At 42.1% G+C, this 16,699-nt stretch overlaps 1 protein-coding gene across 2 annotated transcripts in view; it reads left to right on the top strand.

The window, feature by feature from the left end:
- The window catches only part of prkcbb (protein kinase C, beta b), a 117,054-nt gene that overhangs the window by 60,641 nt on the left and 39,714 nt on the right, over positions 1-16,699 (top strand). For both annotated transcript variants that reach the window (XM_079564013.1, XM_079564012.1), the window contains exons 7-9: positions 2,120-2,254; positions 6,097-6,193; positions 11,191-11,331. In XM_079564013.1, coding sequence (XP_079420139.1) covers positions 2,120-2,254; positions 6,097-6,193; positions 11,191-11,331 — 373 coding nt within the window. The remainder of the gene's footprint in view (positions 1-2,119; positions 2,255-6,096; positions 6,194-11,190; positions 11,332-16,699) is intronic.

Genomic DNA, 16,699 nt, shown 5'->3' with positions numbered 1-16,699 from the left:
GATGGAGATTTGCATTAAGCAACATCAGATAATCACAGAAGGAGGAAAATCAGAGACACTACACAGTATATGAAGAAGCCGGCATTTTTTGTATATATTGCTTACTATTACCATACTGTTCCTAAACGTTTTGCAGACAGTAGTACTATCTTACTAGGACTACTATACCTTATACCTATACCTATACCCATGACTGAACAAGGTTTTACTAGAACTAAGACTAGACTTGGAGCAGGGCTCTATTGCAAACATATAAACACAGAAAATCCCAACAACTACGTTAAAAATAAAACATGACTTTGATGGGATTCATTTTTTCTCTGCTGATGGAACTATCTCCATGGTTACACATACGTTCCATCCGTAGAGATGGTTCCATCAGCAGAGAAAGCCCGTAGAAATAAAAAGGAGAGGCGTTCAATCCTAATGTATGCGGACAGTTAGCAAGCCAGATAGTCTGGGAAACTTTTCAGCATTTGTTAGCCTGCTGGATGTGTTTTTTTTCTAAAGCCATCAGACATCCCAAACTATGAAAGATCTAGATGTTTCAGCTGTTGTCAACCTATCGGCCACATTTAGATGCACAGACCTTTTTAGGTTTTACTTAAAGGGACTATACGGAGTCTAAAAATGTTAAAATTAAGTATTTTCCTCCCTCTACATGTTTCAACAATGTCCTAAAGTGTAGAATGAGCCCAAACATATTCACCACAACTGCCTCTAAAATCCTGCTCTGTCACTCAAAAAGGTGATCCGAAGTGCCATCATGCACAAGCTTAATATAGAAGGTGCAGTTACAAGTATGACCTGAGGTGGCAGTAGTGAGTATAAAATAGCCAACTTGCATCTAGCCCCTTTATGATAAGAATTTGTGTATAAAAGTGGCCTCTGAGCTTAATGCTGAGACATATTCAGTTACGTACCTGCTTGATGTGGTGTCGGACAATATGTTCATGATGGAGAAACTACGGTTATTCTATAAATACCTTGAAATGGACATGTCGTACCTCGACTTACTTAAATCTAGGGCCTGGCTTCATCATTCATTGGTATGGGGACAGAAGTACGCATTCGTAGGAACAGGCAAGAAGACATACTAGTAACCTACTTGTAACCTAAAACAATTGACCTGGATCATCATAGAGGCCACCGTGATGGAAAGCAAAGGCAGCATGCTAACCTCCCATGCAGCTGCTGGGTCACTAAAATGCCAATGTCAAGGGTTTTTTATTTTGTTGTTTGTTTCACATAAAACGTTTCATTATGTACCTTTAAATACAGTCATTTATTCATCACAGTTTAGTTCTTCCTCTGACGTAGCAACACATAACCTGGAATGTTCCACAGTGTGTAAACTGATGACGTCATTAAGCCCCAAAAAGGAAATGTTCAGTCAAATGCATCTTTTAGCTTTTCTCATTTTGCACTAAAGGATTCCACTCTTAAAATTACTGCTTTGTGTTCTTTTCTGAAGAAACTGAAAACTTTTTAAAGACGTGACGCACACACCAGTGTTTGCCGCCTCCTCGGTTTCTCTAAAAACAATGTTTCCATAACAACCGGTTGATATTAAAAGCGCAGTTTGAACTTGAGCCTTATGACGACGGGAGGGCTATTTGATTACTGCGAATAAAACATGTAATGGCGCTTACAAACTTATATGGCAACTATGAGGTTTTGAGGCAATGAATAGAAGGGCTGTAGGATTTAACAGACATTTTGCTTTGTTTTTTGGCATTTCTTTATTCTGCTGCTGTTCTGTACAAACTGATTCCCTATACACTTTTGTGGCTGTAGTATAATGTATAATGTTAAAAATGATTAAGTAGTCAACATCCACGTCACAAGCCACTACTCTCACATGTTTTTGTTTTAGAGCCTAAAATGAAATAGCACATCCACTTTTTTTTCCCCAGATGCAATTAAACTTACTGTATCCAAATTATTCACAGTAAAACAATGGAACAACATCGCAATATCTTTACATTAGCGTCATATTTTACATTTATTGTAGTGCCCCATACGTACTGTACTATAAGCTCAATGGCAGTATGTTTTAGACTATAATTATCAGCGTTCATGCTATTTACAGAGATTTCTCTCTTTTTGTGTCCATCAGCCACCTTAAAGAGGTCGACAAGGACCGGCGGCTGTCTGTGGAGGTGTGGGACTGGGACCTGACCAGCCGCAACGACTTCATGGGATCACTGTCGTTTGGCATCTCAGAGCTTCACAAGCAAGGAGTGGACGGATGGTGAGAATAAAACAGCACACGTGGCAACCCGGGTTCACCAGAGCCCTTTACAATGTGGACAGTTGTTGACATTAGCACGAGCTTTAGCCATAGGATGGTAGATGAGGTCTTATGTTTGAAGCTGTACTTCCCGAATCAAACCGTGAAAGTCGGAGGAGGTAGTTGAGTAGAAATCTCTCATCTGTTGCCTTAAAGGGACTATACAGAGTTTAATAATGTTTATGTATTTTCATCAATTATTCTATCGATACAGTATATCGTTAGTCTGGCGTTATAAGTGATTTGCCTCAGGTGCACTTGGGAGTGTGTGTGTAAGACTGTTTTTAATGCAGGCTAGCTGACATCGTAGAAATGTGCTAGCCTTGCATTAGCCTAGCGCCACAAACCTCTTCAAACGTAAGAACTGCATGAATTACAAAAAAAATATCTCCAGGTACCAGCAACACTCTGGATAACTAGGAAATGAGGCCCTATGTCAAAAATCCTGAAATATCCCTTTAATATAGAAGCTGCAGTTACGCGTAAGACCTGAGGTGGCAGTAGTGAGTATACAATGACCAACTTACATCTAGCCCCTTTAATGCGTTTCTTTCTTTCACAGATCCTTCCGCACATCCCAGCTGTTCACTTGAGTTATTTAGAAATGCGTTTTAGTCAGAGTTCATAGTGAGACTGAGTCGAGACGTGAACAGGGCGAACTGCTAATGCTAACGCAGTGCTAGTTTTAGCCTCTGACTTCCTGGTTTGTGCTGGAGCAAAATGCGCTACATTTAGACACACAGCAGCGCACTTGGTCTGTTTTTCCGTTGCAAATGTCGCGTCGTTTACAATGTAGATCTATGGTGACAAATAAAGATACATAGAAAATTATTTGATTACTTTTGTTAGCATTAAGCAATTACATTTACAATGTGTTTGTATGGAAAAGATAGCAAGGCGTGAGAAGCTGGGCGAGTCAGAATTTTGAATTGGCCCGGAGCTTCCTCTGTGGGCAGCAGTTGAATTGACACATGATAAAACAGTTAATATGAGCTTTCATTTTGAGCCAATGGCATGGTAGCAAATCGCTTACAGTGTACCTCTCTGTGTCGGTGTGTTTGGCAGGCCTATAAAGAAATCCAACATGATGTGGGAGGAAGAAAAAAATGTATGAGTTGCAAAAAAAAAAAGGGGAAAAAAAAAAACAACTAATTGGGTGAAATGGAGTCAGCGCAGTGGCCAGTGAAGTTCTGTCCTGAATGCGAAGTGGAAAAACAATAGCAGGAGGAGGCTGGAGGTGACCTTGTTCATTACTGCTCCGAGAAACATTTGAGATTTGATGCCAAAGCAAATGTACGTCATGGTGTTTTATCTGCACTTCTTTATCTCTGCTCTCCTCATCTTCTTCTCTCTCTTCAGAAAGCACATTGTCCTATCTCCCCTTCTTGCTGTCTTTTTGCTGACGCCGCCCTGTCAAGGCTTTTAATGAGATGCCAGTGTCTGGGGTGGAGGGAGGCCATTATGAACTCAAACTTTATCCCCCCAAAATACTGAAAGGGAGAATTTATATAAAGTAGTTGTAGGGTATCTCGTGCAAAGGCTAGTAAACCTTTTGATTGACTTTGCAATTATGAGTAATTACTCATGTCACAATTGCTATTAAAGTGCAAATAATAGGTTAGCTCCGTTTTCTAGCAATGTTTTCTTTGGCTAAAAAGAGAAAGGAATCAAATGCTCATGGCTGGTCACGCTTACTCTTTGCTCCGGTGTTGTTTTTTTATTGATTGCATTTTTGATAGAGATTAGTTGCAGCGAGAGGATGGCTCATTCTGAGTATGCCAGAATATCAGACACTGTTTGATTTCTGCTGCATCTCGTCTCTGGTTATGTGACAGTTCTATTTTTAATCTTTTGGACATAAATGTAGCATTTTTATTTACAACTATTCTTCATTAAACTGCCTTTATACTGGGATGTTGATGAATTACTTACCACAGTCATTATCCCATCAAACTATGGGATATGGCTTAGTATCCATACATTAGCTTAGTATGGCTAATGTAGTAATGCAACTGACTTCTTTTTGTGTTTTGTGTTCATAGAGCCCATTACTGTGAGCCACGTGACAAAAACAGCTCCCGCTGCCAATTTGGATACTGTAAATAATGTAAATAATGTCAAGCTGAACCTGAAAAGCTACCAATTACTCATCTATCCTGCCTTTCTCACTTTTTTACTGTCACAGAGACACAACAGCAAGTTTTACAACCACAGGATGTGTTGCTCAAAATACAGCCGCATCTTAAGCATAAACACAGCTATTATTAAGTTGCTCAAAATGCTAACGAATGATTTGCAACTGTGGTGAGCTGGCGTGTCTTACATAATGCAATGAAAAAGGTCTTCTGGCGACTGATAGATACCGTGCAAATGCTTTTAAACTTTCTGTTCACATGGAAGTGCCGTTCGCAAAAAGGCAATTGGTTTGATTGTTTCATTTTGTACTTTTAGGGATCGATATTGATCAGTTTCCGCTTTCTTTAACTGGCACCTGGTAAATTTCCAACCTCCGACTTGGAAAAATGCCTTGGAACTACTAGTGGTGGGCGATATATCGTCTACAAGAAACTCGACATTGCTGTTTGGAAGATATGCAAATTTACAATATTGAGGTTATCTCCAATGCCAACAGGAGGAATGTGGAAAATTGGGGAATAATAGAGGAAAACGTGGAAGAAATTGGGGGGAAATGGGAAAAACTGGAGAAAAACAGGGGAAAAAGTGGAAGAAATTGTTAAAAGTAAAAAAAATATATATATGAATTAGGAAAACAAGTTGAAAGTATTTTTTCTGTCCTTTTGTAATTCAGGGCAAGCGATGTAAATTAAGATGTTTGCAGCACATTTTTTTGATGATTTGCCAAAATATTACTTCATCATCGTTATTGAGAAAGTCTCCAAAAATATTGAGATTCTAGTTCTGGTCAATATCGAACAGCCCTACTTGGAACACTGCTGGAACTGGTAATTACAGCATGTAAACTCAGAGATGATCAGAGTGGTCTGAGTTCAGATACAAGATGAAGACAGTAATGGTGGCGCTCAGAGGAGAAGTGCAGCCAGTGACAAAACTTTGATCACAGCCTGCAATATTATTTAGCATTTTTTAATCTTATCTGGTGTAAAGAAATATTAGCATCTTATTAGCTTCTGTTGCAGCATTAGCCGGTTTGTTTACATACGAGTTTATTCAGCTGGAACGCTCTGAGGTCGTAAGTCATAATTTTCACCTGTCATGTCAACAAGTCCATGGGAAGCTGTCTGTTTTTCCCCTGTAATATTGTGGTGACTATCCTGCGTTACCATGAAGATCAGCCGCGATACCTCAGTTTCAATAAACCGATCGTCAAACTGAAAAAAAACGCCAAGGCTGCAACAATGACAGCTCTAACGTCTAGATCTAGAAAGAGAGCACTAAACCTAAGCCTATAAAGACAACAGAAGCTGAACAATGTTTCATCCTTCAAATAAAAATTCTTAAGAGTAAATGTCTTTGATTTTATGGTTTGCCAACACAGCCTTTTCCGTCGATGGCCCCCAGTGGTATGAAGTTTATATGAATACAAACTGCCGCGTACGATATTGATTATGCAAAAGGGGGAGCTCCTCTGCAGGAGATTTTGGCCCATCTCTGCCAAGTCGGACCGTCTCACCCCTAAGAGGAGTACATTAGTTGATAATGCTTACTCTTTATGACTGGAAATTGTTGCTGTAACTGCCGCCTTTATGGAGCTAATGGCCTGAGTTTAACTGTATGAGCTCGCAGCCCATTGATTAAACAGTGAATATCGTGCGTCTCTGCAGGTTCAAGCTGCTGTCCCAGGAAGAAGGCGAGTATTTCAACGTCCCCGTGGCTCCAGAAGGGGAAGAGGCCAACGAGGAGTTCCGGCAGAAATTTGAGGTATGTATTGGCTGCACAGTATATGTCTCGGTGGAGCTTTCCTGGCCGCATAACGGTCAAATAAAATATATCAAATCATAGTTGTGCGATTTTTTGTGAACATTGAAGGTTAAAATTAGTTAATTAAAGGTTTGTGGTAATGGTAGCGGAAAGATTCAAGATTTGTTTTTAAGTATAAGACAAATACATGACTTTTTCAGTGTCAGACTCAATCAAACAAACAAAGGAGTAAATAGAAGGATATAAATGTTTTCTGAACCCACTTCGAATTAAGATTTGTCTTGCAATTGACCTTGTTATGTTTAGACTTTTTGCACAGTCTCAATAATAAATAAGTGGCTTAACATGATAGTTGTCACATATTGCCATATTTTTCTCATATGGTGCAGCCCGAGTGTCCGTGCGAAAGCGTATGTAAATGTGCTAAGTGTTGGGGCCACTCGGGGAGAGCTGTTAGCAGTTGGCAGGCGCTCTCTGGCACTCCACCGCTCCACACGTGTTTACGCCGATGTGTGTGGCCGACCAGTAGGACACTCATTTACACACTTGGCACAGGGACAGGGGAATCTAGCCGTCCGATAGACTCTTGCATCCCTACGTCCGGTGAGATAGGATTCAATCTTCCTCTTTAGTTTGTTATATTGCAGGAAAGACAGTGGAATCCTTGTTCTAGAGTTGATGCTAACTCAAAGCCATAATCTAGTTTGTTTGAAATGTCCAAAGGGAGATGTGGAGTCAGGGGGTCGACGGTTCGGTGGGTCGCTTTACTTTCGACTGAGCAGTCACTGGGAAAACATAAATTAGCGCCTATGTCTACAATCTTTGTGTAGAATCTTAAACTTAATGGTCAAATTTAGACATTCACGTTGTATTAAATGTTTGAACTATTTTTTTTTTTTACTATAGCTAATTTTTACAACAAAATGAATCTTTAATCTTATCAGCTGACATAGCATCTCCAAATCCCTGAGCATCAGAATAGGGCTCTAATGTTCCTTATTGATCAAGTCCTAATGTTTTAGCATATAAGCTAGTGTAATTCTTCCTGAAAAGATTTTAAAGTTTAGATCAGTGGTTTTCAACTGGTGGGTCACGGAAGTGTTTTGTAAAAGTATCGTCAGTGTTTTGCAAAAGTATCTTCAGTGTTTTGCAAAAGTATCTTCAGCGTTTTGCAAAAGTATCTTCAGTGTTTTGCAGAAGTGTCTTCAGTGTTTCGCGGAAGTATCTTCAGTGTTTCGCGGAAGTATCGAAGTATCTTCAGTGTTTCGTGGAAGTATCTTCAGTGTTTCGCGGAAGTATCTTCAGTGTTTCGCGGAAGTATCTTCAGTGTTTCGCGGAAGTAACTTCACTGTTTCGCGAAGTATCTTCAGTGTTTCGCGGAAGTATCTTCAATGTTTCGCGGAAGTATCTTCAATGTCTCGCAGAAGTACCTTCAGTGTTTCGCGGAAGTATCTTCAGTGTTTCGCGGAAGTATCTTCAATGTTTTGCAGAAGTACCTTCAGTGTTTTGCAGAAGTGTCTTCAGTGTTTCGCGGAAGTATCTTCAGTGTTTCGCGGAAGTATTGAAGTATCTTCAGTGTTTCGCGGAAGTATCTTCAGTGTTTCGCGGAAGTATCTTCAATGTTTTGCGGAAGTATCTTCAGTGTTTCACGGAAGTATCTTCAGTGTTTTGCGGAAGTATCTTCAGTGTTTCGCGGAAGTATCTTCAGTGTTTTGCGGAAGTATCTTCAGTGTTTTGCGGAAGTATCTTCAGTGTTTCACGGAAGTATCTTCAATGTTTCGCAGAAGTATCTTCAGAGTTTCGCGGAAGTATCTTCAATTTTTCGTGGAAGTATCTTCAGTGTTTCGCGGAAGCATCTTCAATTTTTCGCGGAAGTATCTTCAGTCTTTTGTGGAAGTATCTTCAATGTTTCGCGGAAGTATCTTCAGTGTTTCGCGGAAGCATCTTCAATGTTTCGCGGAAGTATCTTACGGGGGTTGCAAGGGAACATTACTCTTAGCATTTGTCTGCTGAAAAAAAGTACAAAAACACTCGGCTGGTGTAATGTTTTTTGACGCTTAAATATATATATATATATATTATATATATTATATATTATATATATATGTTTTTTATTTGTCCTTTATTTATCCAGGATAAAACTCATTGAGATTAAAAATCTCTTTTTCAAGAGTGTCCTGGCCAAGATATCCAATATCATAGATATCATATCCAAAAAACTGTGGGAAAGAAAATGATTGAACAGATTCAAACAACAAAGTATGGTTTCATTAAATGTTCTTGTTTGAGTGGCAGTTGGTCATCCGAATGCTGAGTCCCAAAGCCATACCAGTTGAGAATCATTGGTTTCATAATATCTTGTATTTTCAAAACTGTCAAAATGAGTTTAGCATAGGCCTTTCCCAACAGAGATGATCAAAGTCGTGTTTCGTTTCAGGTATGGATTGTTGTAGTCTGTCTGTGCCTCCTCTAGCCTCAGTCGCATCTGTAACCCCATGCATTACAGTGTGTGTAATAGGCAGCCCCCAGAGACACAGTGTCAGTGAACTGAGGAGTTTGACCTTGAGAAGATGGAGGCACGGCACAACAGACGGACACAGTCAAACACACAAACACACATTAGCGACAGAGGCAGAGGGCGGAACAAAGGGACCAAAGAAACAAAGTCACTGTGTCCAACTAAAATGTGAAGTTATATCATACGCAATGTTGTCCACGCAGAAGTAAATGACTGTTCCAGCATGGTTCAACGGATACAACGTCAGAACTAGCTTTAGTTTGGACCACTATGATTATGTTATAAAATGCATGTGATTTTTGTATTAGGTTAGCAGAACTTATTTCAGTCTTTTCCCAAATTCCTGGAAACTTCTCAAATCCTCCAGTTCCTGGTCAAGGTCAAAATGAGGAATCTGACCAAGCTAAATAATTAATCCAGCCGGCCCTTCTGAGTAGTCCTGATTAATTTCTTCTTATTTTTATCTTCTTTCTTGTTAAAGCGCCCGACCTGTATTTCTTTGATACATTTTTTGCATAATAGATAGATTTCAGAAGGTGTCATTTTCAAACTGCATTTTTCACAGTGCTATCAATTTGTTAGCCTGCTATCGGCTAAAATTGGTGTCTTGTGTTTACTTGTTGTTAATTTCCCCTGCTGCCAGCGGAGGGCGCTCTAAGAAACACACAGGATTCTTCCACTCGTCAAGCGCCTTTCCCATTTATAGATACAGACGGCAGTGCGTCATAGAAGGGGGCGCGGCCTACTCGAGGGGGAAGGGAGTATGTTTCGGGAATCACAATTTTTAAGTCTTCTGGCGCACTATAAATGTTTTTATCACACACCAATAAAGTCCAAATAAAAATCGAATACATATGGATGGCTTTTCACGGGAGATTGTTCAGTAAAAGCGAAATACGGCACTCTTGGCTAACGTTGGGATATGTAGCATGTAGCTAACGTAGCTTCCTGGTGAGCAATGACAGTTTTTATTAAAGAGGGGGTATTATGCTTTTTTCGATCACATAGCACCAGTCTGTAGTACACTACAATGATGACGAAACCTTCTGTTGGTCTGTAAATGCAGCAAATTAGAATAACTGCCTTGTATAAAATTGCTCTCTCAAAATGGCTGTAGTGAATGTCTTGAAATAGGCCTCTGTCTCTTTAAGAACCTCTGACTCTTTCCGACACGCCCCCTCCACACGCTGTCTGTGGCCTCAGTGGGGAGGGGGTTCTGCTGAGGAGCAGTGGTTGGTTACTCGGCTGGTGACGAAAGCTCGGAGGCGTCTCCAGGAGGTGGGGGCGTTCCTAGGAGGACTCAGGCAAACCTATCCCTAAAATGGCCGCCATCAGAGTTTTTACAGATTGCTCAAAAATACGTGAATGTGCCAAGGCAACACTTCAGGAATGTTTTTTATGAGGGAATGACATAATAACATTAACAATAACAGCTTGAAAAAGTCGATTTTGCATAATACCCCCCCTTTAAGTATTTATGGGCTGTTGACCACCTGTCTCCCCTCCATGTTGCTCTGTGTCTTTATTTAGTAGGAAAATATATTGATAATTCAGCATTTGCTAGTAGTTGGGAGAAAGTTTTTTTGCTTTTATTCCCCTCTTTGTTTTCCCCCTCAGGCTGCTTCGAACATGGTCACATAGCCTATGGGCAATTCCAAAAATGCCATCTGTATCTACACACATTAATTTCACAACACTCTTGGCAGCTTTAGTAAGCACTGCACGGCAATTCGGTTTTACCATGACATTCTTGCTTATTTGTGCATATTTATTATAAATCAAACTGGCACATGCTGTAACGCAGTCTCTGTAGTGTTTGATAAGGCCGTGCTCCGTGTGGCCCGCTGCTTTTCGCGTCCCTCCTCCGCCCGCCGTGAATGTGTTTATTTGGGAGCAGATGGAGAAAGATGGGGCTTTTCATCCACTGACGAGGCTGGCGTCGCACACAAGCGCTGCGCAGGGACGCCTTCCTCTGTCAGAACGTAAAGGACAGGGGCAATTACAGCCGGCCGCCGCGCATTAGCCGCATCAGCAGGAAAAGATTTATAAGAAAGTATACGGTCCTATTTAACCCGGCCTCGTCTCTTTTGCGCTAATGCGGGAGCGGCGCTGCGAGGTCGCTGTAAAAGTTAAAACAGGCCCAGTGTTTTTTATGACAAAGGTATATAGGGACAAGAGAGCGGAGATGATTAAATTGAGTTACAAAAGAAAGACGGAAGATGAGGAAGTGGCAAGTGTGACCTCCGAGAGATTTATTATATTTGACAATTGAGAAGTAGAAAACCTTTTAAAGTCAGAGCCGGAGACTGCGACGGAAGGACACCTGCAAATGGAGACAGACTACTGGAACGAAAAGAGTGGTTCGCGAGGCCATTTTGTTTAGGGAAAGTGTGGGAGATTGAGGTTCAAGTTTCAGTAAGCGCAATGCCTTTCTCATTTTACATATAGTCTAATTTTGCTGTTTGGCTTCTTGATGCAGAGAGCTAAAATCGGGCCAAAGAACCTGGACGGCAAGGCGGCCAACGCGGCATCCCGGTTCGATTCCAATGGCAACCAAGATCGGGTCAAACTGGCCGATTTCAACTTCCTGATGGTGCTCGGGAAGGGCAGCTTCGGAAAGGTAAGGCCATTATTTGTAGAGATGCACACACTCATTGACAAAGTTGAAGTAAACTGCACAGTGCTCGAACATACTTTTTCTATATGGAAATATGGCATTTTAGTTCAACAGCTTTCTTTGAACTTCAAATAAAGAATATGGTTAAGGGAGAGTGAGACATCATTTTTCATTTTGTCCCCAGAGCTGATTGAAGATCCTTACCTATTGGTCAGCCTTCTTATTATACAACGTCCACTTTGCATATGATCCTATAAAAAGGGCATATGTTCATTTTAAAGCAGTACTAAGTAACGTGTTTACCTTAATAAATCCTTTTCGTAGTCCCCCAAGTGTGTATGGGATGATTGGAGGGTCTTTCATCTCCCCCTGGTGTCTCTGGCCAGAAAACCATGCTTGCAACTTGACTGCCACCGGACCGGAGCAAACAATACACACTAATGGAATCACGAAGAAGAGGCTAACATGCTAACGGGCAAAGCTAACTGCGGGCTAGCATCACTTTAAACAGTATTTACAGCCACGTTTGAGTGAAAAAAATGATTTCCATTGTATAATTGGATGTACAATATCCCTCTCTCCCTTCGCCTTTCCTGTCAGCGTAGTATTTACTCTCCAAGACAATTAAAAAGTTAAAAAATCGTAACTTGCTACTACACCTGCAGTTGCGCTCATGGCCTCTAGGGGAAAGAGTTACTTAGTACTGCTTTAAAGAGCCTATACTTCAACACTGAGGCGGCAGGCAGGTAAGAATTCCATGATAGCATCTATGGTAACTATTAAAACGCACATGAAACAAAGTGTCACAAAGTTCAGTGTCTTCTCTCTCAGCACATATGACATATGGTCAATTTACTGTCTCATAACGGTTTCCACAAGCCATACGGTGAATGTGGCAGGTTTGTGAATCTAGTCACTAGCAAAAAAAAATCATTTTCAACATTTGTCAATTTTCTGTTCAGAGATTTCTTTCAAAACTTTCTCTGCCATAGAGTTGTATCGGCCTCTGCTCCATCTGAGATTCTGACATCCAATTCTGGAATATCATGTCATAATTTCATACGGCGCAGAGGCCAATTGTACATTGTAATACAACTCAGTGGGAGAGACTTTTGGAACGAAATCTCCTACTGTTTCCCCTGATCATTATCTGGAAGTGATTTGATTCACAAACCTGCCACATTCATCTGAAAGTTCTTCAATCTGACCAACATCAAGCAACATCAAGGTGACAATATTGTCACCACTTTTGGACACATTTAGGAGACAGTCATGTGACCTTCGTTCATCAGTGCAGTGAGAGAGAAGACGTTGATCTTTGTGACAGTTTTTGTTTCATATGACTAGGTTCAGCCGTTACAGGGATATTTACTATAAATCGAATCCGAAATTCAACATTTTGCCCATTACCATAGTTACCACAATAGAATCTTAGCTGCACCACCGACTCTAAATTACAGGCTCTTTAATGTGAACTGAATCTATGAGGACTGTTTCCATAGCAATAAACAGTTCAAGACATTGCTTTTCAAGTCTTGTATTTTGGATCATCAAAAGTTTTCATAACTGACATCCACAACAGGAAAAAGCCTCACTGCACAGCATGTCATGTGTTTCAATGTAATAAAGGCAACAAATTTGTGATGAAACACAGTTACCCGTGATCAAAGTAAAGCAGCAACATCTCCATGGAGACGAGGTGGTGATGTCCCGCTCCCGGCGACGTTACAAGTCAAGTTTGAGGAGAGCCCAGACCCATGCAAACCCCCGCAAAGGCATTCATATTTGTAATTCATTCCATTTACAAGGTGAAATGTCACTCAGTATGGCCTTAGGGCAGCTTCATTTAAGGGCCCATCTCCCCGGGGGCTATAGCTGTTGAAAAAACCCTCAATCACTCGCCCTATGACCCGTTATCAAAACAGACGTCGCCAGATAAACAAATGGTATTCGACGCTTAATTATCTTTAGTGTGATTACGAGATCAATCTTAGGTGTAATCCTCCCTCCTGGAAGAGAGAGTCAGCGAGGGTGAAGGTCTGTCGGACAAAGACAGATGGACCGATCAGGGGGGTGAAAAAAAAGGGGGGTGACAAGTCGAGAGAGTGATGAAAAGACGGAGAGACAGAGATGTGACAGCGTAGCGCCAAGGTTGACATGAATGAATTTAGAGAGGTAAAAACGTCAGTCTGAATGAACGGGGGGAGAAGCTGCGTGTCGGGAGGGGGGGCGGGGGGGGCTACACGAACGAGCGAACGAATGACGAAGGGGAAGGGAGAGCGCGGAAAATTGGGTAAAAGCTTGGCTGAGAGCAGCGGGGACGGAACAAGAGAAAGTGACAGAAAGCGACAGGGAGGCTGCATTGTGCGTGCGTTTGCGTGTGTGTGTGCGTGCGTATGTGGCAGGACCCCGGTTGCCGGCTGCCTGTTTCCATGGTAACAGGCATTTAAAGCAACACGGGTTTCGTCAATGCTCGGAGCCGAGGGTCAATCGTTACTGGAATATGCTACGCACGGAGATTCCTTAAACACTGGCAGATAAGCACGAGCGCTCCTGTCTGAGGCACCGCGGAGACTGTTAGGGGATCAGATAAATATGGCGGAGGGTAGAGGGGTCTGGAGATATACCCCAGCGCTCATGTAAAATGCACAGACATGGATGTCAATGTATAAGAGCGGCTGAGTTTGAGTGGGAGGATTTAGCAGCTCTTGGTCCAGGGGTGTGTGCATTAGATTGGCGCTCCACTGTGACCCTATTGCAGTGTATGGTCTGTGCTTGGAAACGCGGTTAGAAACAGTCCGATACAGGCAGTTGTACTCTGTGAGATGGACCTTTTTAAAATGAATTGTATTTGAATTTGTTTGCCCTCAGTGGAGATGTGCATCTGCCTTTTTTAGTTTTAATACCAACATGAGGGCTTTTGCCAATACAGGACTTTACTTAAACATAGGGCTATTTGCTGTCCATCTAAGGCAGTGGTTCCCAACCTGGGGGTCGGGCCTCTCCCAGAGGGCACCTGGGATTGCAGGGGGGGCCCAGAGCTTTTCCTGGTCAGAGGGTCAGATCATACGTGATATTATTTGAACAAATTGTATGTTTAAAATGATCAAATATGACTGAAAAAGGATGTGCATTAAACACTCTGATTTCAGTGTATTTGTTTGAAATAAATACTTAAAGGGACTATACGGAGTTTAAAATGTTAAAAGTAAGTATTTTCCTCCCCCTACATGTTCCAGCAATGTCCTAATGTGTAGAATGAGCCCAGACCTGTTCAGCACAACTGCCTCTAAAATCCTGCACTGTCACTCAAAAAGGTGTTAATTCGGGTCCGAAGTGCCGTCATGCACGAGCTTAATATAGAAGCTGCAGTTACGTGTAAGACCTGAGGTGGCAGTAGTGAGAATAAAATGACCAACTTGCATCGAGTCCCTTCAAATACTTACTTCTTGTGTTTTGATACATTCATTGAGGGCTCAGTTTCAGACTAGGGGGGGCACTGCCCGACTGCAGCACACGCAGGGGTGGGGGGCTTCAAGGAAAAAAGGTTGGGAGCCACTGATCTAATGGAACCATGTTCTTTGAGTACAGGGCCGCTGCAAGCCATTTTGGTGCCCTAACCTCGTGTGTACACTCTCCTCCCACGGCACACAGATTCCTACACGCGTTGTATCATCGATCGCATTGGCACACATTTCTATAACCCTTCTTTCTTAACGTTCTCACTGAATACGGGCTGTTCTTTTGTCAGCTGTGTTAATATAACATCGGCACAAATACTGTACAATGGCACTGGATCACAATGGCCTCGGTGTGGTGCCCCTCGGAGCACTTGATGCCCGACACGCAGCGTGTTATGAGCGTATAGGGAGCGGCGGCACTGTTTTACTACTTCCATATACAACGATCCAATCCAGGCTTTCTTTGGTGAATTAAAAGGCGTTAAAAATCAGTAAATGAATTATTATGGCCTGTATTACGGCCGTACATACATAAGCGGGCATTACATTTAAATTAATCTGAAATATTGAGAGCTGAAGATTGAAACTTTTTTTGTGCGTGTTGACCTTTTAGTGACTCAGCGGCCGTATGGGTGGTCGAGCACAGTGCTTCTACTTTCGCTCACGGTGTCCTCTATGACGCTTTAAGCTTGTTTCAGCAGTGAAAACCTACCAGGCACCTTGAAAAACAGTCCTGGAGCACCGCAGAGGATCAGGCGAACCACCCAAACAGCCACCGGGTCACTGTATGACCATAACACGGGGAGCCTGAAATTGTGCCACTCTCCATGACGACACAGCAGCAGTGCGTCGGCGTGTGCTCTCATCTGTTTTCCCTGGGTAAATCCGCTCTGCAAGGTCAGCACGGGAAACACTGTGGCATCATTTACGACACATGACAGCTCATATCCGCGGGACCGCTTTTCTGTCAAACGACCCCGAACAACTGTCTCGGAATAAACGGCTTTGCCAATAACAACGTCGCAACTCAGCGCGGAGTTAGCCCTTTATTTTTTACGAAGAACGCGCGGGGGGGACCTTCGCGACCTTGCAACAGACTGAAATTTCCCCAATTTGCGCTCGACTTGTGTAGGCCCGAAAGCACGTCCTCTGTCTGTAGTTTCACCCCCCCCCCCTCGAGCTTTTTTTGCTGCGCTAACCTTGTCCTTGTCGATATCAAAAGAGTCCAGATGGCGTCCTTCCTCAACTTGCATTTATTTATTTATATTATCACAACAAGTTCCAAGCACTTTAATAATTCCGATGATTCCGGGAGATCACACGCTTTGTATAAATGCACGTCTTTGTCCATCTGCGCATGAGTCCCCACGGAAAGCCCAAACTCGCCCCAACCTCTCCCATTATTATCATACCTGAATATTTATAAGACGCAGCTTCCATCGCCGTGGAAGTTTCAGGTCTCGGGAGGGGAAAGAGTGGAGCTAAGGTCACTTTTAATGCTCTTTGTTCAACCCCCCCGTACGTCCAGTAATGAGACTGCCAGGCGTCTATTTACATAATTAATCAACTTTTTCAAAATAGTTTCCTCGCCGTGTGAAATATTTTTCATTTATTAGGACTAATTACGCATGTTAACTTTAAAGTGTGCAACAGTTCAGTTCACATTTTCCTGGTCAGCTTTTTAAAGGTGCACTATGCAACTTTTTATGTGGAAAAAAAAGAGTTGATATTTGTGTGTATTTGACCTTGTGGTGACCCAGTGGCTGTATGCGCATGTATTTTCCATCACGGTGGTCTGCACAACGCTCCAAGATCAGTTGTTTTGTAGGTTTTCTAGTGAGAGGCTCTGTCAGCGGTGAAAATCTTTCAAACAATTGATCCTTTAGCGTCCTAGAGACCACTGTGATGGA

The sequence above is a fragment of the Gobius niger genome, assembly GCF_951799975.1.
Source record: "Gobius niger genome assembly, chromosome: 10".
Lineage (NCBI taxonomy): Eukaryota > Metazoa > Chordata > Actinopteri > Gobiiformes > Gobiidae > Gobius > Gobius niger.
This window is presented reverse-complemented; position numbering and strand designations above follow the sequence as displayed.